Here is a 22365-nt window from a genome sequence, read left to right on the forward strand (position 1 = left end):
AAAGAGACATTTTTGTCAAGTAATAATTGTTTTTTATTCTAAACAAAAATAATTCCATTGATTTTAGTAGAAAATATTATGAAAGCTGGCAATAGTCACTTAAATCTTTTAATCATCAAGAAATCTATGGCCATTGGGGCTTGCACGTAGAAATCCAAAGTCATTCAGAGGCCATATCTGTAAAATAAAATAGTTACAAGAGATTTTAATCACAACTCAAAGTTCAGTGTTTTCATTTGTTATTGTTCTAATTGTTTTATAAACTGCATAATTTTTTAGCTCTTTGGTTGACAGGGTATATGAACTTTTCTCACCTGTGTGTTTCTTTTGCTAGGAGTAATAAATACTATGTATCAGGAGGAATCATCATTCCATAAAGGCTGGAGACAACACTAATTTATACACAGCATGCTTTGCTATGGAGACCCTCAAAAATTACTTTTTTTTTTTTTTTCAGCCTTGGAAATAAATACATTCCTAGAAAATACTTTCAAAGTTTTCTAGCTTGTAAACCTCTTAACAACTTAAAAGACAAAGTATGTATTTTTGATCCATCTAGAAGAAAGAATACCATGAGCATACCTCCCAGTGAAAGCAGTTCTGTGAGGTGTACCTTTGTATTTTCAAGAGGGGCATTTGAACTGCAAACACCAAACCTTGGAAGAATATTCCACAGGCTTACAGGTAAGCTTATACCATGCAAATAGGTATAAAGTGGGGGGAGTGCCTGCCACCATCAGGGGCTCCTCTGAGAAGGGGACTACGATATAGAACAAGAAGCAGCACAAATCATGACCAAGTACAAGCACAAGTGTCAGAGAATGATGCTTACTAGTAAGAAAAAAATTTCTCTCCAGAAATTAACTATATAGCTGTTCATACTACTGAATGCTCCCAGGAGTACTTTCCTCTGAAGATTCACTAATTACATGTAGGCTGGTCTTGGATGCAAAAAAAGTAATAGGGAATCAAGGACATTCTCTTACACTCTGTCCTTTGTCTCCCTTGACTGCCTGTGTCTCTTTGCAACACGTTCTTTCAAAGATGACACGAGGGGATCAGCAGGAAGAAGGGAAAGAGGTGATGTTGAAGAACGAATGCCCTCTGTGGCTCTAATCCCATGAAAATCTCACAGCCCCTGCTCAAGATGAAGCGACCTGGACAGAGAAAGATGATGCACTACCTTGTTCCCAAAGCACCTGTCAGTATGGTGTTTATCTTGCTCATTTTTTCTTAAAATTTGGTCTTAAAGAAGGTATGCAGTCACCTTCCAAGAACAGCAACTTACTCTTTAACTAAGTGTATGGAACAGCCACAGCACAGAAGGAGCCTTTGCTGCTTTCTGTGCGGAGTGAAAAAGTAATTTTCTCAGTTTAAAAGCGAAAGCATAGTGCCAAGGTTCAATGTTTCAATCCCCACGACTTGTCCCCAGCACTAAAGGCAATGACAGAAGAGGCAGAGGCAGTTAAGGACAGGCACAGCAAGACGTACCATCAGCTTACTCCTAGAGTGGGACTGTGCGCTGCTAGAAGCGCCCCAGACTTGCCTCTGTCAGGCCCCTTGCAGCACTGTGCTAAGCTGCCATCAGTTGGATCGTGCCTGGGCCCTCAGGAAGACGGAAGGATGAGTCATTCTCGGGACCTCAAGTTCTGGGGAGCTGAAAAAGGCTCAAAGCTCTCTTGTGCAAGTATCTTCAAAAATACATGTCTTTTTTGGCATGTGCAGTTAGGGAAGAGAATGAGGAACATGTGCTGATACAGAGAAATACACAGAGGTAACGTCTTGTCTCTACGCGCGTATTAGCCAGTGAGCTATTTTAAGTTCCGCACAGATATACAGAGCTACAAACCAACAACAGAAGGGTATTTGTGATCTTGGTTAGCAGCAAAGCTACAGCATTCGAGGCTCTCCAGAGGGCCTGTGCTGGCTGCAGGCTGGGTGTCAAGTCTTTGTTTGGCCTCAAAGGCAAACAGGAGTAGAAGGGAATAGGAATATCCCATATTACAAATCTAAGCTGATCTGAGTGAAGGCCCAGAGAAGGAAGATTCTTAGGCCATTCACTACAGCACAAATCTTGTTTCAGGCAAATCAAATCGCACCTATTGCAACTTGACTTTCTCTCCGTGAAAGTAATCAAATTTGTTTTAACTATTGTTTTGACAATTTAGTTTCAAATTCGTCACAGTGATCTTAGTGGTAAAGTTAGAATGAAAATGATGTTTTATCTAGTCTGCGTGCAGGAGAGAATGTGAGAAAGGAGGAGATGGAACAAGCCTTCTCTGTGAAACAAAGACATGCCACTGTGTGTAGTAATTCCCAAGTCTTTTAAAGTTATGACAGAAGTTGACTGTGACTTGTTCGTTCAAACTGGCTAGTCCAATTAGCAGCTATTTCCCCTTGCCCTCTTTGGTTTGGCCTACATAGATTTGATCTGATGGATGGGGGATAAATGGGGCTAACTAGCTCTTTTGAAGATACACTACAGGTCTATTTTTGACATGGAGCCTAAGTCCAGGGAATGCAGAGGATATCCTACCTAGGACAGGATGAAGCATCAGTTCTGTCAGAGTGGGATTCCCTAGGCTTTTCCTGAGTTTGCAGCTACTTTGATTTCAGCAGCCTTTTTACGGAATGAACTTGTCTCTCAGACTGGTAGTAGATAACGGTGGCAGGGAGGAAAAGGGGCAAATATAATCGAATATCATTATTTCTGTAAGGGTTAAAAACTGGTGCACGAACATTGACTGAGAATCTTGGGTCTAAACTTCACAAATAAGTTACAGAGAGAATTAACATTTATGTTTTGCCAAGAATAGGTTGCCTAAGCAAACTCGGTACAAGCTTGCTCTCTTGTGTTGAAATCCATTACTTCCTAATTAGATTTGTTTTGCATCTATTACTAAAAATGTAACTTAGCATTCAAAGGCACGGTTACATCTGCTGCTCCAAAATCCACTTTAAGATAAAGCTACATAAGCTTCCATTCTCAAGGCAGTAAAATACTATCTTTTTAAACAGACAATATTCTGGAGTCCTAAAGTACTTCTTCAATATGTAATATCTGTGTGTAAAGTTTCATTAATTTTACAGTTTAATGCTTGCTATATTTAGGGTTCAGTCCTGTCAGTCACTTCATTAAAGTCTCTCAAACATCTTCCTATTTGGGGTACAAGCTGGACACAAATTTATTGCCGTGGAGAGATACTGTGAATAATTATGGCTGTCCACATAGGTTCTTAATATATACGTTATTTGCTAACAGCCCCCTTAAAGTAGTAAACACAGTTTTTTTATACTAGTACATCAGTTGGAGAATATTTTTTTTCAGTCAGGTTATTAATACCATATTCTTATTAAGAGGGCTGTCAGCATATTAGCATCATTTGTATTTTAGCAGTTAATAATCCAAGCTAAAACTTGGGTCATAAAAATAGCACTATTTAGAATCAGCATTTTTTCCTCTGGTGTACACAGTAAGGCAAACAATAGAAGGAACAGAGAGAACTTCATAAAAACTAGGGAAGAACTCAAAGCAAATGCTATCCAGAAAAAACAGAGGTCAGACAAAACTTGATGGTGGGGCTGAGGGGGACATGTTATTTGAGGTTTAGTAAGCAGATAGTGATTATGGTCAATAGCAGCAAGGTTTTTTGAAAAGTCTTAAGTTGTGTTCATAAAAACTGTAAAATGATTATATAAAACTTTGTTAAATTGGAAAGATCTAATCTTCCCTGTGCATGTAATACAGCTGTGCTAAATTATGTTTTTGTGGATGTGTTGCAATATATGGAAAACAGTTTTCAAAACATTTTTTAATTGTTCTGAATGGCACCATTTTAAATCTAGCTTTCTAAAAGCTGGTGCATAAGTCTGCAATACATACTCCCTTGTTTCTTAGATTAAACTTTTTATGGAAAAGAAATTGTGTTAGTTTCTTCTTTTTGGTAAATGAGTAAATGAATAATGCAGGTAATATGAAAAAGTAATTTAGTGTGAAATAAAGCTGTAGAATTGTTGAAACAGAAGGAGAAGGAACCATGGACATGGAGGTTTATACAATATTAATTCAAGGCATTTTTTTAAAATAAAAATGTGGCAGACAATTATGGTAGCACAGATTTGACTTTACTGTTAAGGCTTTTTCACAGACTTAGTCTAAAAATCAACAAGGCCAGTCTACATGTCTAAAGTATGTATGCAAGTCTTAGAAAGATAACCTTTTCCTCCATTTTGTTTTTTGAACTATGGAACTACACTTCTCAAATTCCAACAATGAAATATGCAGCTGTCCTTTTCTACCGCTTTGCAGAGGCAAGAGTCAAGGATAGAATATATATCTGTGCAGCAAGGTGTATGTGTGTGCGCCTGTGTATGTTTGTGTTTTTATCAAGTTTGGATTTACTTGCAACATAACTCATTCAGTTTTCAGAGGCAGTGACTGCTCAAAAAGTACTGCTCAAAAAACGAGTCCTCCCTCAAAAAAAACCCCACCATTGCTGAATTATCCTTTTATAGCAAGTGGCTGGTGTGTTCAAGCTCTCCTTTATGTTTGCTTTGGCCAGACAGTTAAGGAGGCAAGTTTTAATACCTAACACCAGGCATTAAAAATGTATTAATGCAACTATTTTTAGATACTGTAAATGTATATACCTTAAAACAAATGCGTCCTCTTATCAGTCCGTAAGGAACAGGTCCATAGCACCTGGAATCTGTAGAATTCCTGAGATTATCACCTTCTAACCAAACATGTCCTTTAGGCACCTATGATTAAGCAAGATTGAAATGTAAAAAGAAAATAGAATAGAATGGTATTAAGCATGGTTTGCCTTACAATATAGTCTCTGATTTCTGTGTTCCGTATTTCATGACTGTATAATGAACTAATTTTTTATTGAATCTAGTAAGACACAGTGCCAGATTTGGAGGGATGAGAAGGAGTGCTCCAAAGTATCTGTTCTATCATGTGCTCAAAAACCAATGGTTTGCAACAAAAAATCCAAAATGAAGATGTAAGAGGTTAGACCAATGTGACAGGGTCATTAATTTAATAGACTTCAAAAGAGGTCATTAGGATGTTGACTGAAAATCTGCCCTCCTGTCGCAGTAACAGCATGAACAGGGCAGCCACACACTCATCAACATCCTGGGGCCAGCACCAAGGCTAGACCTGTTAGTAGATTCATGATGAACTAACTGGTAATTGATTGTGACATCAATTACGAATAATCTCATCATTTTATCGGAGTAGGCTTGTCAAAGTTCTAATTAAGATCACAGTTCATTCTATGTGCAGGCAGAATCCACAACACATTATATTGCAGTAATGATGATCACAAAACAGCAAATCCCTTTTTATAATTTGAAAATTAATGATGGTGACCTTATACTATATGACAAAGACCTTTCATTGCCTATATATATTATGCATTAACTATATTACATACCATAGATTCATGGCATTCACTGACTGACTCAATGACAAAATGAGAAATAGCAACATAGCTGTATTAGTTACCAAAATAAGAGTATACGGCTTTCATATATGAAAAAGTTGCTACTGTAAGTCTTAAACTAAGACTTCCGCTTGGAATATACAGCACTATTTTGATATGGTTTTTTAAAAACATTTCAGATAGAAATAACCTCTTACAAGTCACCAAATAAAATATTTAATAATTATGCTTCTAAAAGTCTAAACCAGGCCGAAAATTTAAAAGTAGTGACATATTCTCAAGCTAGGTAATATTTAATGTGGACTTTAAGTTAACATACATTTTTCCAAAACCAGCTATGTACTTGAAACATTACTATGCCCACAATTCAGAAAAAAACCCCAATATTTAAAAAACCCAATTTCAAATGAAACTCAAGAGTTTGAGCAGTATAAACACTAGTGTTTCAGAAATAAGCCACATGGACTCATAAATACAATAGTCTATATATACAGAATTCAAGGATAACAGACTAAACAAAATAAAATACCACTCTAGTAGTAAAGTCTGGATATAAACTATTAAAAATAAAACCAGGTCCCCCAGATAAACATTTGAGGAAAATGCAGTTGAAGGGTAATTGTTGGTACGTAAGCTATCTGGCCAGGTAACACTTACTGGGAACGCTGTCTTTAAATAAGCCTTTCAGGCTCTTGTTTAGTCAGGCTCTCACCTGCCTGTTACCAGACTAGGATAGCGCGCGACTCGAGAGTCCCTTTGTTGAGCTGTGGCGAATGTGTAAGCTGTGGATTAAGAACCAGTAGTTTGTCTCCGACAGTAGAAAAAGAGCTACTCGTGGTGGAAAGCATATCTGAGCCTGTCCGTCTTCTGCCAACCGCCCCCCTGTATTCCTCCGGTACCCAGGTGTGCGCTTCAGGCATGTCAGAGGGCGCACATCCCTGCCTCAGCGTTTCAGAATCTATACGTGGAGCTGCTAGACCAGCAATATGTCTAAACCCTTTTGAAACCTACTGATACTGTCTCCTTCCACAGTCTCCTGTATAAAGGAGTGCCACCTTGTTTGTTTTAAACTGATCTGCTAGTTCCATCAAGGTCCTTTACTTCTTGTTCTCCCAGTCCCTCAACACAGCAATTTCATATTCAGCTTGTCTGCCACCTTTTGTTATTTTGTAGGCTTATCAGATTGCTGGCATGTGCACGGAAGAGCTGTCTCTGGGAAGGCCAGTTGATTTCAGCTAGACGACTTTGGCCCTCCTCCTACCCAAGCAGCTTGGCAAACAAAAATAACCAAGTAGAAGTCAACTTAAAATAAATACATTTTAAAAAATTCTATCCAGAGTCAAATGACCTGTGTGGAATATACATCTCATCACATGTGGAAATGCGTTTTTTATAGGTCTTTATTGAAGAATATACTGACATTCCTATTTTCCTCAAAAATTCTGTGGTATACAGCCTATTTAGAATATCCAGCAGCAATTGTTAGGTTAGTTGGATATTCATCTTTGCTTGTTTGCAGTGTAGCCACCTAAAGCATTCACTGTGTCCACATCTTGCATGAGTTTGTTTTTCAGGTGCACATCACAATGCAAAGCAGCGTTCTGACCTTTCCGGTGCGAACTCTCCTGTCCAGCATCTACCAGAATTACAAATCATACGTCAAACTACTGTCATTTTCAAAGACTATTTCAGCAAATACACAGAAAAAAGAGGCATGAATTACTATGAAAGGAAGATGTTTTAATGAAATAAAAAAGGAAACCCACATTAACATTTCACATTTCTGAAAAAGCATCACTTCTTGTAATGCGTTACCGTTTCACACACAGGACACTACCAGCTCCCCTTCTACTTTACTGGTTCCCATGCCTTCTCGCTTTCCCCGCCTGATTCATAGGCAGAACGTGAAGCTCACCTGTTACTATGTGAAATAAGGACCCACATGTAACACAAGTATATCCAAACACTTCTAGACCTTCCCATCTTTTTTCCATGCTCCAAAAGTATAAAAAATAGAATAAAGTGCTTTTTCCAGCTGTGGCATATCACTTACTACTTCTAATACTACTAATTGCTTGCCTGGACAAGATACTCATCATTTGCATTCCAGATAGAACATTTGCATTAAAGTATATTCCTATATCCTGAAGTTCACCACCTACGGTAACTTTTGTAGTTCTCCATGGAAGGTATGACAGGACCCTATACCTCTAAATTTGGCCTTAAGAGTCCCATCACAATGTATGATTCATCTAGAGATAACAGAGTATAATACCTTTGTATGGTGCCTGTCCATCATCTAGGCACTTCACTACAACCTAGAATTAAGACAAGCAATAAAAATCACATGAATTACATGAAAATGTAAAACCAAATACCAGTGACAGGCCATAATCATTAATTAAAAAAAGTTGTTTACACCCCTTTGAAATAAAGGCTGTAGCCAGAATCCTTCAAGGGTTTATGCACCAAGCTATTTCTGGACCACATCACTGATTTCAGTGGGATTACTCACATTGAATAAAGTTAACTCTGAGTATCAACCTTTGCAGAATCGGGACCCAATTTGAAATGCCTCAAAGCTATGCAAGCACAGTAGCTGGAAATAAGATACATTTTTAACCAAAGGAAAAAAACCAAAAACCCAAACTATTGAAAACTTGTATTTGTAGTGAGAATATATTAATTACACACCAATAGGCTGCTAGTGCCAAAAAAATCCAAGGCAATGGGAAAGCCACTTGCTTGACAATCACAACGTTGCATTTTGGTATCTACAGGCCATGGACGATGGACGTCTTAGACAAAATTAATTGTATCTAAGAAGTACAACTGAAATCACAGTTACCATTACTACACACAGAAGGAGTGTGAATGCAAAGAATACTGACAAGAGTGCCAAAAGCATTTAATTTAGGCTGGGCAGCATTTCAGTTCTCCTTTACACATAGGCCAGAACTAAGATGTGAGCCTCACAAGCCCCACAACTGAATTTTCACGTAATTAACTAGTGGGTCACATGCAAAACCAGCAATTCCACAGCAGCGCAGGTTAACGTGAAAACACGCTGCCTCCGATTGTCTGCAGACTACTCTCTTTGCCTCGGCAACCCTTGTGCCTCTGGTTTTGTGCAGATTATCTGAGGATTTATTTCCAAGGAGCAGCAGCTCTCGGGCAGAAGCGGTTATCTGAGATGCAGCCTATATGCATGAGAATACAGCACGCTGATCAGACACATCACTCTTCCCCCTTCCAAGGCTCTGAGGGCTCCAGCGCAGGAACAGATAGACCAGAAGAGCAAGATTATCATTTAGAGCAACTGAGTCTGTAGCAGCAGCTTATTCTGTTCCAGCTCAGATAAATTACCTTCTTTCACTGAGACAAACTGACTAAATTTGCAGGGCTGGCGGCATTTACTTAGTGGTATAGTTAAAGTGGCAAAACTGAAGCACAGGTCAGGTATTTGATGCATACTTACGTGCTGGTTTTGGCTGGGATAGAGTTAATTTTCTTCACAGTAGCTAGTATGGGGCTATGTTTTGGATTTGTGCTTGCAAAAAAAAACTTACTAGCCTAAAACATTAATTTACCTAAACCAGCAGGGGAAAATCAACAAATAATTATATTCTTTTGGTCTTTTCACATGACGCCAAACTTTGTTCTTTGAGTAATCTCACTAACTTCAAAACCAAGAGATGAGATCTGCACTGCATTAACTGGTATACTAGAAAACTAATATACATAATTTCATCTGTTAATCTTATTTGCAGTATCTGCCTCAAAAATACCCCCAAACCCAAATAAATGAAAGTAGGCTCTTGTGGGCTGGGGTTTTTTTTGTTTTGGTGGGGGGTTTTTTTTGGTTTGTCACTTTTGGGGGGACTTTGGATGGGGAGGTACTAAAGATGGGGAAATAGGGATTTTTAATAAATAAGTGGCTAATTATAAACATGAATCTCTTGCAATCTCTCCTTTTGGAATTCCAAGCAGTCTGAGTTTGTCAAAGAACATCAGCATGTACAATCAGCTGGGAGCAGATGAAGTTTGAACTTTTGTAAGGTCACAGGTATTCACATCACCTCCAGCAATATCAAAGTTTCAAACTTAAGAAGAACTTTAAATCATTCCTATCTTTTCTTTTCAGTTCAGAGGCTTCCTTCTTGAGCTATGATAAGAACTAATCTCAGTGCTGGACAAAAGAATAAAGTCTGCAAGTTCTCATCTATCCCTACTAAGGTCTATTTAAGTGCCTCCTACTTTGGTACAAGCAACAAATGTAATTGCTTCATGGCCTGCGGGTGTTCATTTAACAAAAGAAGCTTTTGTGAATAAACCACAGGTGTTACCCTTCTTGATTAAAGTGAAATATGATGAAAGAATCTACAATATCAAATGACAAATTTACTAAATACTGATTAAATTGCCTTATTTAAGTAAATTGCATCTAGTTAGGATAAAATATACACCATAGAAATGCAGAAGTTTGTTTTATCACTCTATACTTAAAGTCTTACATAGCTATTCCTTAATCCTTTATTTATTAATTCAGAACCAAGAGTGAATAATGCTTAACAGATACTCTTTTTTAATGATACAGTTGCTCTAGGCACCATCTCTATAAGCGTATCATAAATGTTATTCATATTAAGGCTGCCATCTATATAAACCCCAACAACATTCATTAGCTCAATATTTTCAAAATCAGCATAAGCATTTACTTTTTCTTTTTTGTGCTGGAAAAAGCTATGAAATGGTAGCAGCCACACTGGACCTTTAACAGCATAGCAGATTTTAAACCAACATCTTCTAAGCATTACCTGGAATTTAATACTCCTTAAAAGAATATAACAGAATGAATTTACCTTAAATTCATAGGTACTTCCAAACAGTTTAGCATTGTCCTTTTACTTATTGAACAGTTTAAGCTGCTTATGAATAAGACACAATGTACTTGGCCCAGTTTGTTTAAATAGACATACTAAAAGGAATACATTATGACATTATGACCTTGGTCCAGATTATTATGAGACAAGATGACAATGAAACACCAACAGGTTTCTATACAGAAATTAAATTCACTCTGACTAAATAGTTATATTACAAATTCATTCTCTATATTGTCACTGGTTGTTTTAATAGAAAATGTATAAAAAGGTAAGATATGAAGACTTGTCCATCTTTAAGTTTTGAAATTAATTATTAACCAATATTAGAATCACATAACCATCAATGGTAGCAATGTTAACTCATACTACGAGGAAACTAAAGTGTATTAACTTGGATTTGAATTTGTAAGACATTTTTCTCTATCGTGCAAGCATAGCAGTTGAGCATTGTTCTTTAATAAAAATTTGGGGAAGCTGTTACAGTAATCTGTCAAAGCATTCACTGGTTATTTGAATGTTTGTTTTTTAACCATTGTTGCTCCTTCTAAACTTCGTGTAACGCACAAATGGCTACTGCTGTTCCTGAGCTTACTCACCTGGAACTTCAAAGGTCTGATCACTGCACTCACTGCTTCACGGGACAGGTCACAGAATTTTCACATCAGCAGTATCTATGCCAGTCTAATGATGAAAAAATATGCTTTCTCTCATCACTTTTTGGCTGTTGCAGAAGTTTTCAACTGTGTTAAATAATAATTCAAACACTTGCATGCATTGTTTACTTTACTTCCATAAATACTCTCATTTAATATTCAGATCTACAGCATCTTGTTAAATATACTGATCTAAATCAGCCTGAAAAGCTATATATCCAATTTAAAAAAATCTCTAGCTGCAACCCTGAATTTAAATTATTAGGCATCATTCCTTTTCTAAAAATATTATCAGTGAAAATGAAAACTTAATAGAATTAATAAAAGCTAGGAGCAAGTATTATCTGTCATGAAGAATAATGTGCTGATTTTGCACACACTTTCTAGAACCTCTCTCTTTGCATTAAAACAATAGCTCTCTTTTGAAAACAAAAACACTTTGCTTTAAATAGTGAAAAATTATCTAAGTTTTCTTAATCCATTACAGTTTTGAAATTTTCATATTTTATAATGTTCATAGGCCAAAACGTTCAAAAACAGATCTCCTAGCTACATTTAGGAACTTCTGAAAAAAAACTCAGAATATTTCTGTGATTCATCAGTCCAGACTGTTATTAGCTTTCTTGATTTATAGAAGATGAACATTTTGGAAGAAAATGATTACAAATCCAGCAAAGATTACTTAACAGTTTGCAAAGACTTTTCTCACAGCAATCATTAAGGATTTGATTCTTTTCTTCTCCAGAAAAAAGATGATGTAACAGGGTCACCCTAAAGTATAAGTTTGAGAACAAAAACCTATGGGTTCAAACCCCAACTGGAACTTACTGGTTAAAACAGAAAACCCGTTACCATCACTGGTGTGCCCTGGACAAAGGCATACCTGTACCGAGTGCTCTAGCTAATAAGCCTGGTAGCCACGATGGCCAATAAATACTCTGAGCAGGGTTAAGGAATCTGAAAAGTATCATCTGGACCCATCAGGAGCAGCCTGAATCTCTGCTAATCAATCCCAGGCCTCGGCACTGCATGGTCTCATCATTTAAGACAGTCGGCAGGTCTTAGCTAATATGTATAGAGGAAGAAAAAAAATGAAATGGGTGCTTCATTTAGACATGAAGCTGATATAGGCAGACTAAAACTTGTGCTCAAAATCTTCAGTGAGTCCTTGAGCAGTTGGTTTCATCGTCCCGAGTGCTTCCTAGAAGTTATTGGTGAATTTGGAGCAGAGGAATAACAGAATCGTAAAATCTTGAAGGTTCAACCTGATCTGACCAGTAGAGCCAAGACTGTGTTCCACAGACAAAAAGCATCTAGTGCTACCAATTCAGAAATGAGTGATCTTGAAACACCTTTCCCTCAAGTCAACGAGGAGATTTCTGTATGGTTTTCCTTCAGGAATGAACTGGCTGACCAGAAGAACCGGGGCAGTACGGCAGCGCCTGGGCAGCGCTGCTCTCCCCCACCCCAGCGTAGCTGGGCTGCCCTCCAGACCAGCTGAAAGGGGCAGCCGTCTCCTCTCGGTTCAGACTGTGGGGAAGGAAGAGCTGCTGGAGAAAGCAACGTAAGAGACCTCGGTGGGAGCTCGTTCATTCAGGAGCTGCGTTTAAGCTGAGCCTCTCGCTGCTGTCCTGTGCCTGAGCTACGGTGTGGGCATTGCCCATGTCTGGCCACCCACCTCCCCGACCCCACAGACCCGAGGATAAGCTCTGGTGAACGGTACCGATGCTGTTGTGTCAAGTCGTGCCACTCGTATGTTCTTGAAATATCAAAAACAAAACTGAAAAGGTAAAAAGACCAACCCACTTGAGCAGAAGAAACCCTGGAAATATTGGGAAGCAGACTGATAAAATTCTGTGTGTTTCTCTTCCTTTGAATAATTTAGTTTTGACAAATCAGAATTTTGATTTTAAATTACTTCTCAGAAAATTCAAGATTAGCTCTAGTCATGAACTCTCTGTACAGGGATATAGAGGGAACTGCAGACAGAACAAATCTGCAAACTAAAGTAGTATGCCACATCAGTTCTCCTTTCCCACCAGACTTTTAGTATACCTGCTACTTAAAATTATGGCATAACTTTCTCTCAAGCCTCTAGAATGCTAGAACTAAGGAGAAGAAGAAGGAGTAAGATACTTCCTTTCTCCTGACCAGCAACTATTAAAACTTAGCTTACTGAAATACTAAACCATGAGTGTAAACTAGCTATTAGGATACCAAGGACAAAGGAAGAAGAACCAATGTTTCAAGAACTTTATCTTTAATTGCTAATTAGGGTATTTTAAAGAGACTATCCAATGGTATTGACCGGTCTGAAATACCAAACTATTTTTCAGTGTCTTACGTTGTGCATCCAAAATCTGTAGTACTGTCTAGTGATGAAGACATTGTGTGGCTTACATTAACATTACATTATTCTTAGTACCAACATAATATTCTTACTGCATTTGACAAGGACTGTTTAACAGTTAATAGCGCTGCGCAAGACCACTTCTCTGATCTGCAAACACAGTAAGATGCATTATCTCTGGAATTATGTTAGCTCTAGAGTTAACCACAGGATGAAGAGATGCCATCTCCGCAATGAACCTCATTTTAGCACAAGGTAAACACACTTCCCCCACATCAGCTAGTCTCACAGCATTAGTGGTGTGTTGTGATTGATTACCAGCAGAGTGTTGCTGAGATATGGATTTGTATCTCAGCTTTTTATCACTATGACTTGCAAAAGGCAGTTCCTTATTTACAGACTCTACCTGTATTAAGTGACATTATTAGGTACTACTTTTGTTTAAGTGACACAAAAGCTTAGCATATTGGTGGTTTATGACATACAAGCTGTTTTAATCTGATGACTTACCCCTCACTTTTTCAATTTGTAAATAGGAGCTGCAGCGTAAGAACATATGGTACTAAAGAAATTAAAGCTAAAGTAAATGGCATTAAAACAAATTCAACTATAACAATAGGATACTCAATCTGAATTATAAACCTGGATCTGTATTAAGACTTTTAAAAACAGGAAATAAAAACCTAAATATGAAAATTAACCTTTCGGGTGTTTGTTTTAAAGACCATTTCAGGGGCTTCCTGTGATTGAGTAATTTCTTTATTAACCCTCATTACTTAGATCTTGTAGTTAAATGAATAAATCAGTAAAGATATTTTTTAATAATTGAAACTAGGTCTGAATACCACATTACTAAAAATCAGTTGTTTACCTTTTTAACTTTTGGGTTCATATCACATTGCTTCTGATACTGTAAAAATACATTATGCATTCTTAAATGTTTATTACAGTAAATACACTTGCTTATATGTATAAACACCATCACTGAGCACAAAACCAAAGAGCCCAGCAAAACTACCAGCCTAATGCTCATATTCCATACCAAATATCAATTAAAAAAAAAAAAAGAAAAATTACATTTTCCTAACTTTGTAATACTACAGCAGCTTACTCAAAAAAGGAATTTCATTATACTTTTCATGTAAATACGAAGATTTCCATCATTATTATTCTGCAGATAAGCTCCAACCTCTAGCATATGAAGCCTCATGTACCATAAAGGGTCCAAAGTAAAGATGTTCCTTATGTACTTAAATTTTAATTTAAGCACGTGCTTGATTTATACCAATCAATTTGCTATGTGGGATTAGTTCCATCATCTTATAATCCAACGACGACTCCATCAAAGACATATTTTTGGTACAGCCTTACACTTAGGGCACTCTGACAAAAATAATTTTTCTCATATGATGTATTACTTCAGCTAAGTATAGCAGCAAAAGTATTTTTATACCACTATAAAGACTTTCACGTAACTGCCACTGCTATACTGCATTTCTACTCAACTGAAATATCTCTTCAGAACAACTTATTCAACTTATGTATGTTTTTTTTTTATTTTGTCATTTTCATTATGGCTTGGAAGGTTGGTTTGTGTTGGTTTTGTTTTGTTTTAATCTACAAGTATCTACTTGGTTGTTTGCAACAATAAAGTATCTATCTCATCTGTGTAATTTTACAGAGAGCAAATTGTAAACAGGGTTTTCCATTCTCGAATCTATATATATATAAGCCATCCTGAGAAATATATTCATGAATGAAACAGGATTGCAAGCAGGATCTGATTTTAGCATTCTCTTAGGCTTCAGTATAAGAATCATGTATGATAGTGCTTCTACACACAAAAATTCCTAACTTAAAATCTGTAAAATATGCCAACGATGACACAGTCAATGCAGACTAAGCACAATTCCTACTAACACGACTATAAGGATTCTCCTTTTGGGGCGACAAGGGAAGCAGCTGCTTAGAGGTGGTTTCACTCTCAGCTGTGTTAAGTATGTCGTACTGCCGTTATTCCGACATCTCCAGTAACTGGCTAACTCATAACACCTAACCGTGAGTTGGCAAACGCCAGCAAAGAATGAAGCAGAGGTTTGAACTGCCTAATTTGGTAGTAGCTCTGGCATCTGATACTTTTTATTTACTGTACTGTAATAAGCTTGCAAACACGACAGGAACTATTCACTATCGCTCCCCAAAACAGGAGACAAGTTAGTCAAGGAAAGCTGAGCAGTTCACTGTAATAAAACCAAACAATCCTCTGACCTTTCACACTTTGGAGTCACTGCATTCAAGTATCACTCGGAGATTTCTCATTTTAGAAAAAGCAGGTAGTAGCCAAATATAAACAACAAAACTCATGACAATTTCTAGGCTTCGCTCACTTAAGGAGTACCTGCAGTTGTACCTTTTTCTCTGCAGTCAGACACCCCAGGCAGCACTTCTGGCCTTTTGGGATCCTAGGCAAGGCCTTTCCTCCATTTCGCCAGTCTTTTTTTCAAAAAGCCAACTCAGGTTAACTCTTCTCAAGGAAGCATCAACAAAACAAATAACCAGTTGTCTGTACATCTGCTGCTGCTATTTCTTTGAAGAATTTTGTGTTTGAATTAAGAGAAGAAGTGCATAGCACAGTGATTGACTAAAATAAGGAATCTGATTCGACAATTACCTAAACAGAGAGACACATCACTTTTCCCTCCCCAACAAGAACAATTTACTTAGTAAATAATCCAGTGTAAGTTACCAGTGTAAAGTGCAGATATCTATGTTGAGAATATACTCTTCTGTAAAGGAAGTGTCTCGTGAACAGATGGAAAGCTCTACCTCTTCAACAACCACTAAAGATAGGAGGAAAACACATACACACTAACAAACAAGAGCATTTCCATTTAGATCATTTCTCCCCCTAGATACAACTTATGATGAAGAACTAAGAGAGCTTGCATGTCACTTGGCTATATTTCCATACATCAGCCTTTATGAAAAACATACACAGGAAAACAGGTAATGGACTCTGCATTCCCCATCCTCTCATTCTCCTTCCATTTTGTATTAAAATTGAAGACAAGAAATCTTGCACCTAAGGCAGAAATTGTTCTACTGGATATTCATTTCATTACTTCAGGGTTTCCAGAAAGGCTGACATCCTGCTAAGTACAAACCTTTCCTGAACTTCCTTTTCAAGACTAAGACAAGTGAGGAACAAGATGCTCAGAGAAACTCAGTCTGCATCTTCTGTCAGCGTACATAGACTTCAGGTTTCCATTTCAGGTCGTTCTGCTCTGGGAAATTCATAGAGCTAGAAAATTTCTTCAATAAAGGTGGGTTGGGGTTCTTTGGGTTGGTTTTTTTTATTTTTTTCCTTAGTTAAATAGTAACACAATTTAATTTATGGAAAAACTAAATACTCTGTCCTCCCCTTCAAAACATAACAGAGAATGAGTTCTTTCTGTTCATGAGTGACAGAAGTGTAAACAGAAGCTTCAGTGGTACTGGCACTTGATCAGAAGGGCAGATTAGAGGCAGGTGCCTGAAATGTCTTGCCTCCACACTGGACTGGAAGAAACAACAAAATTCAACCCCTCAGAACAAGGTATGAATCATAACCTTGCCTTCTGGACCTAGGACTTGACTAAATCCAGACACTGAATCTAGACACAATGTTGACAAGAATTTTGCCACTGATTTGAGAAAGGACAGGCTCCACTTCAGCTGCTTAACACAAATGAAGCAACAGTACCTGAAGGCTCGCTGGTGAAGTTGGCTGTCTTTATGGTAGCTAAACTCTTAAAAGATTTATCTATCACAAACTGTAGCTGGCTCCAAGGAGCATTCCATAAAATTTTCTACCTCCACAGCACAGGACTTCAGCTATGGGCCAGATGCTAATTATTCTTATTCTAATTGTGAGGATAAAGTGGATATGAAAAGGCAACAGATCTTTGTTTTAAGATTCAAAACACCTGTGCAAAATCTGATGCCTCTACAAGGTGCTGAACAGAGGTAATGGTCAAACATGCTTTTGGGAAAAAAACCTACATTCTTCTGTGTTGTGGTTTAACCCCAGCTGGCAACTAAGGACCACGCAGCTGCTCACTCGCCTCCCTCACAGTGGGATGGGGGAGACAATCGGAAGGGTAAAAGTGAGAAAACTCGTGGGCTGAGATAAAGACAATTTAATAGGGAAAGCAAAAGCCGCGCACACAAGCAAAGCAAAACAAGGAATTCATTCCCCACTTCCCATGGGCAGGCCGGTGTTCAGCCATCTCCAGGAAAGCGGGGCTCCATCACGCCTAACGGGGACTTGGGAAGACAAACGCCATCACTCCGAACCTCCCCCTGTCCCTTTTCCCCCAGCTTTATATGCTGAGCATGACGTCCTATGGTCTGGAATAGCTGGGACAGCTGACCCCAACTGACCAAGGGATGTGTCCCCTCCCAAATTCTTGTGCCCCCCGCAGCGTGCTCGCTGGTGGGGCGGGGTGAGAGGCAGAAAAGGCCTCGGCTCTGTGCAAGCACTGCCCAGCAGTAACAAAAACATCCCTGAATTACCAACACTGTTTTCAGCACAAGTCCAAAACATAGCCCCATACCAGCTGCTGTGAAGACAATTAACTCTGTCCCAGCCAAAACCAGCACATTCTGTGATCATGATCTCTGATGATTTTTCTAATGATAGCCTAAAAAGAAGTTGCCAAAAACATTTTGTCACAAATCTTTCCAAACTTCTGTTAAGTCTATCTGCATAAAGACAAGTGAGCATTAAGAATACTTGTTCCTTTTTATTTCATCTGGTTTCCTAATTTGTCCAAAAAGTCAGGTAAATTACGACTTTTCCAACCATACTCAGAAAAATTAAAATATTGTTACATTGAAATATAGACATACACTATAGTTTCGAAAGCAAAATCCTCAAAGCTATTGCAGAGACAGAATTTTTACTTCTTAGTGTTTAAAATAGAGAAACAGTTTTGCCTTCAGACTAAGCCTTTGAGTCTGCCATCTATACTGCACCTTATGCAGAGAATTTTAGAGTATTCTTCCAGGGAAGAAGACCTAAGCAAAGAGCAGAGCAAAAATATCATCTGCCTACACTTCCTACAGAGACAAAAGACACTCACAAAGACAGCTTGCCATAAAGCAGAGTTTACAAATTATGACATTTTACTGTACATATACAAGAAGAAAGAATAATTTATGAACGTCATAATTTATTATGATACTCAGATATTGCAAATCCTTTACAGACTACCAGGGCTACTTAAATAATCATTAATGTACAAAGCAAGAAACTCTAATACTTACATAGCTGTGACTCTTAAGGAAATCTGAAGGGTTGCTTGTGCAGACTTTATCCCCTTCCAAGCCAATTACTCTTTTACAGATATTTGATTTGGGGTCATTTGGGCTTTTCACAATTACAATATCTCCTCTGAGAGGAAAAAACAGAAACAAAAACAAACAGAAGAACTCTAAGTACAAACTATTTGGCTGAATACAACTGCATCAACGTGTATACTCCCAAAATATTCACATACATTAAAGTTACTTCCTTCTGCTGAAAATGCTTGTCTACAATTTCGGTTTCTTCAGTTTTACTTGGGGTGTAATTTTACGCACAGTTTTTTAAAGTACATTTGGAGAGATTCTTTGTTATTTAGATCATTTATGAAACATTTAAGACTACATTTTAATTGACAATGCTCTGATGACATGAATGCCATTTAACTCGATCCTGTTGCTATGTAAACATGGAACAGAACAGATTCCTTGTTTCTAAATGTTATTGACCAAATGTTATTCTTCCAATGGAACTTCAAATGTCTAATCTGAGTCTGTGAGACCTTACATTACTTTTGCCTCTTGATTATATACATTAGATTGTACAATGAAACAGACCACAACAAAATGGGTGAAGGCCTTGAGCCTACTGTGCTCTACAACACAGTAATAAAATGACATTTGATAAACGGTACTTATACCATTTGGTCACTTTCCTAACAACCTATCTGAGCACAGCCATACCTACAGCCTGGTTTTCAAGAAAGACAAAACTGCTTGGAGAGGAGAAGTTACATTCACACAATAGAACTGCTTTAGGGAAAAAAAATGGGAGTTTTTCCATTGTTTGGACAAAGCTGTAAAAGTGATATAGACTATATCCTAAATGAATTCTGACAAGTTGTTCAATGGGCTGTATGTGCTGATTACTTTAACTTCGATCAGACACAATGAGAGGAGATTTACGGAAAATTACAATTTAGAAGCAGAAGAATATATGAAAAATAAAGGATGGCTAGAATGTGGTTATTGACAAGCTCTGGCAAACGGAACGTAAAATCTAGTCTCAACAAAGGAGCATACTTTCGAATGCAATAAAAGTGGCGGCTAAGGTTCTCCGAAAAGACAATATCAGAATTTTGAATGGTTGGTTCCATTGAAGGTCCAGAACACTGCAAATTAAAAATAAATGAGAAAAAATTACTATTTCCAATTACTTTTATCTAAAACACATTAATATTCAAATTATTTGCTAATAAATTAGAAAAGGTGTAACAAAGAACAACTAAAAAAGTGAGACCCTCAAAGGAACACGTGATACATTTAAAAGGTGAGGAGAGCCTCCAGAGCACCTCTAACTCTGTTACAGCTCCGTATTCACTCAGGATTTGTCCTGAACTGGGCTAGGTGCTACGAGCCCCTCCTGATCCATTTCAGCACCTAATCTGCGGGAAATTCTTAGGAGCAGCACTGGAAGCTCTGCCAGCTTAGCCCTTTCTTCAGCCTCTGCAAGAGAATCATCACAGAAGCTGCAAGAGCAGCTCACAGCTAAACTCCACTCTGTCCAGCAGCAGGATCTGCTAGGTTTAGAACCTGGGGAGGAGGGGGGGAACAGAAAACATCCAGGAATCTGCCTGCAGTTGGAAACAAGAGCATTTCCTACGGCGTGATTAGTGACTCCAGTCTTTCTGGAAGAATGTACTCTCTGCAGAATGCTTAATCATAGTTTCCCATTTGCTCCAGTGATGCCTCAAACAATAACTTAGAAAAAACAGGAATGCCGAAAGGAGAAATAACTTTCATAAAGGCTGGACCTGCCTCCAAAAAATAGGCTTTTACTAAACACACTTTGAAAAAGCTTTAATGAAAATGAAGAAACCTGAAATACTGGCATTATCATATATAACAATTTCAGTATTATGGTTTTATTTTCTTTTAAATGTCATGAAAATGAAAAGTTACCACAACAATTCCTCCAAGGTACTCAAAGGCACAATGCGCTATGCAGCCATATTGCACAGTATACCCAACAAATCGAAAGGTTTTTCCTAGGGCATTGCGAAGCATGGTACAGTGTTACGTCGTTCAGCTGGTTCTAGTCTACAGTAAAACAGAAGAATATCATTCATTTGATAACAACCTAACATTTACAAAACGATCTTTTGTATTTAACAACTCATGGACAATATTTTCTAAGAAAACAGTGAATAAAAACAGCAAATAATCAGATATATCTGAGATTAAGATAACTTAAATGCCATCAAAAAGTTTTTTTACTACGCAGACACTTCCACATGTACAATCAATGGACCCCTCTCACCAGCTTATTGGTAAGATTCAGTTGAGTAGGACCTGAAACAAACAAAAAAAACCCACCTTTGCCAAATTAGAGAAATTAATGGGAGAGAATGGTGTCAGTGCTCTCTGCTGACACAGCTGGGCTTCTTTTAGTCAAGACGGCAGACAAACTTACCTGCCGCATGTCTACATATCTGCAATAGTTATGAGAACATCCTCCCCCGCCAAGGGGTTTGGCTGAATGGATTCTGGAAAGCTGTAATCATACCTTTAAATGCAGGCTTCGACCTCCTGACTGGACCACATATGGTAACCCAGATGCAGTTATTTACTACGTAACACTTCACAGAGGTGTTTTAATCAGCTGAAGACAGTGCAACTTAAATCACTGTTTTTCTTCAAGCACTAGGATTTAAAACTGAACACTCAACAGCAAAACTGAGAAGCATCAAACCAGCTGAAGTGATTTGAAGATATTTCACAACTGAAATTACATTCACAGAAAACCGGAGTAATCTAGTCGTCAACCAAAACTTTAAAAGTGACCTGACAATCAATCAAATGAAAAAAGACTTGAAGAACTAGACAAAATTAAGGACAATAAAGGCGTGAATGGCTTGCCTAAGTAAGACGATACTAGAAAAAGAATACAGGAATTCTGGAGGTTTTGCAGAGCTTGCCTTTGACGAGACTTCCATTACCAAAACACTTCAATATAAAAATAAGGCATTAGGTCTTTCTCTTCTCAGCTACAGCACAGTGGCATAAGTTCTACAGCACATAAGACTGTAAATATCTTCTGACCCCCTCCCCCAAATATTTAAATCAAACTCTGATGATCAGATGTAATTCCTGCAATGCTAATCTAACTAAAATGTTTCCTTACCCCAATTTTTAAGATATTTTTATATAAATATATGTATCTCTTAAGGAAGTGGAAGACACACATACTGAAGTGACTGAAGCAAGTTTTACATTCTGCAAGAAACCTGTCCCCCTTAAACTCAGTATCAGGTGTATCATGAACTAAAACCACAGCAAGATTTCCCTCATTTACTAAGGTGGGTCAATATCGCCTGCTAAACAAATGCAGTAAGCTAAAAAAAAAAAAAAAAGAAAAATTCTGTGTGTACAATATGCCCTACTAAATAATGAAGTAAAGACCTCCCTTCTATATTTCATGATGTTTTGCTATTTAAATGCAGGAATTTAAAAGTGCATAGCTTTACTTGCACAACTCTAGAAGTTAATAGGAATTTTGCCTGAATACAATCAGAAGTGGCTTTTGTTCTTTGCATTTAGTATTTATTTATAAAGAAAAAAATGACCATTCTTGGGGGAAAATGTGCTCTACCAAGCTCATTTCTGTGTTTCAAAAAAGATATTTTTTTTTTTACATAAAACATCTCCAGAATAAATCCACTTAAACCAATCTGCGATTC

At 37.7% G+C, this 22365-nt stretch overlaps 1 protein-coding gene across 1 annotated transcript; it reads right to left on the bottom strand.

Moving 5' to 3' along the window:
- Positions 1 to 15: 15 nt before the first annotated feature.
- IMMP1L (IMP1 inner mitochondrial membrane peptidase-like (S. cerevisiae)) lies at positions 16 to 20732 on the bottom strand. The gene is made up of 5 exons (XM_010563734.1): positions 20588 to 20732; positions 19709 to 19797; positions 18650 to 18776; positions 4651 to 4761; positions 16 to 177 (listed from the first exon to the last, which is right to left on the bottom strand). The coding sequence occupies exons 1-5, from the start codon at positions 20690 to 20692 to the stop codon at positions 109 to 111; spliced, it is 501 nt and encodes a 166-aa protein (XP_010562036.1). The 5' UTR covers positions 20693 to 20732; the 3' UTR covers positions 16 to 108.
- Positions 20733 to 22365: the final 1633 nt, after the last annotated feature.

The sequence above is a fragment of the Haliaeetus leucocephalus genome, unplaced genomic scaffold, assembly GCF_000737465.1.
Source record: "Haliaeetus leucocephalus isolate CR32 unplaced genomic scaffold, Haliaeetus_leucocephalus-4.0 Scaffold173, whole genome shotgun sequence".
Taxonomy (NCBI): Eukaryota; Metazoa; Chordata; class Aves; order Accipitriformes; family Accipitridae; genus Haliaeetus; species Haliaeetus leucocephalus.

Excerpts from the sequence above, each read along its gene's own strand:
- IMMP1L (XM_010563734.1), bottom strand. The coding sequence starts at position 20,692 with ATGCTTCGCAATGCCCTAGGAAAAACCTTTCGATTTGTTGGGTATACT. Across the intron at positions 18,777-19,708 it reads CACTTTTATTGCATTCGAAA|AGGAGATATTGTAATTGTGA; the intron begins GTATGCTCCTTT and ends TTTTCCTCTCAG. Across the intron at positions 4,762-18,649 it reads TCCTTAAGAGTCACAGCTAT|GTGCCTAAAGGACATGTTTG; the intron begins GTAAGTATTAGA and ends GCTTAATCATAG.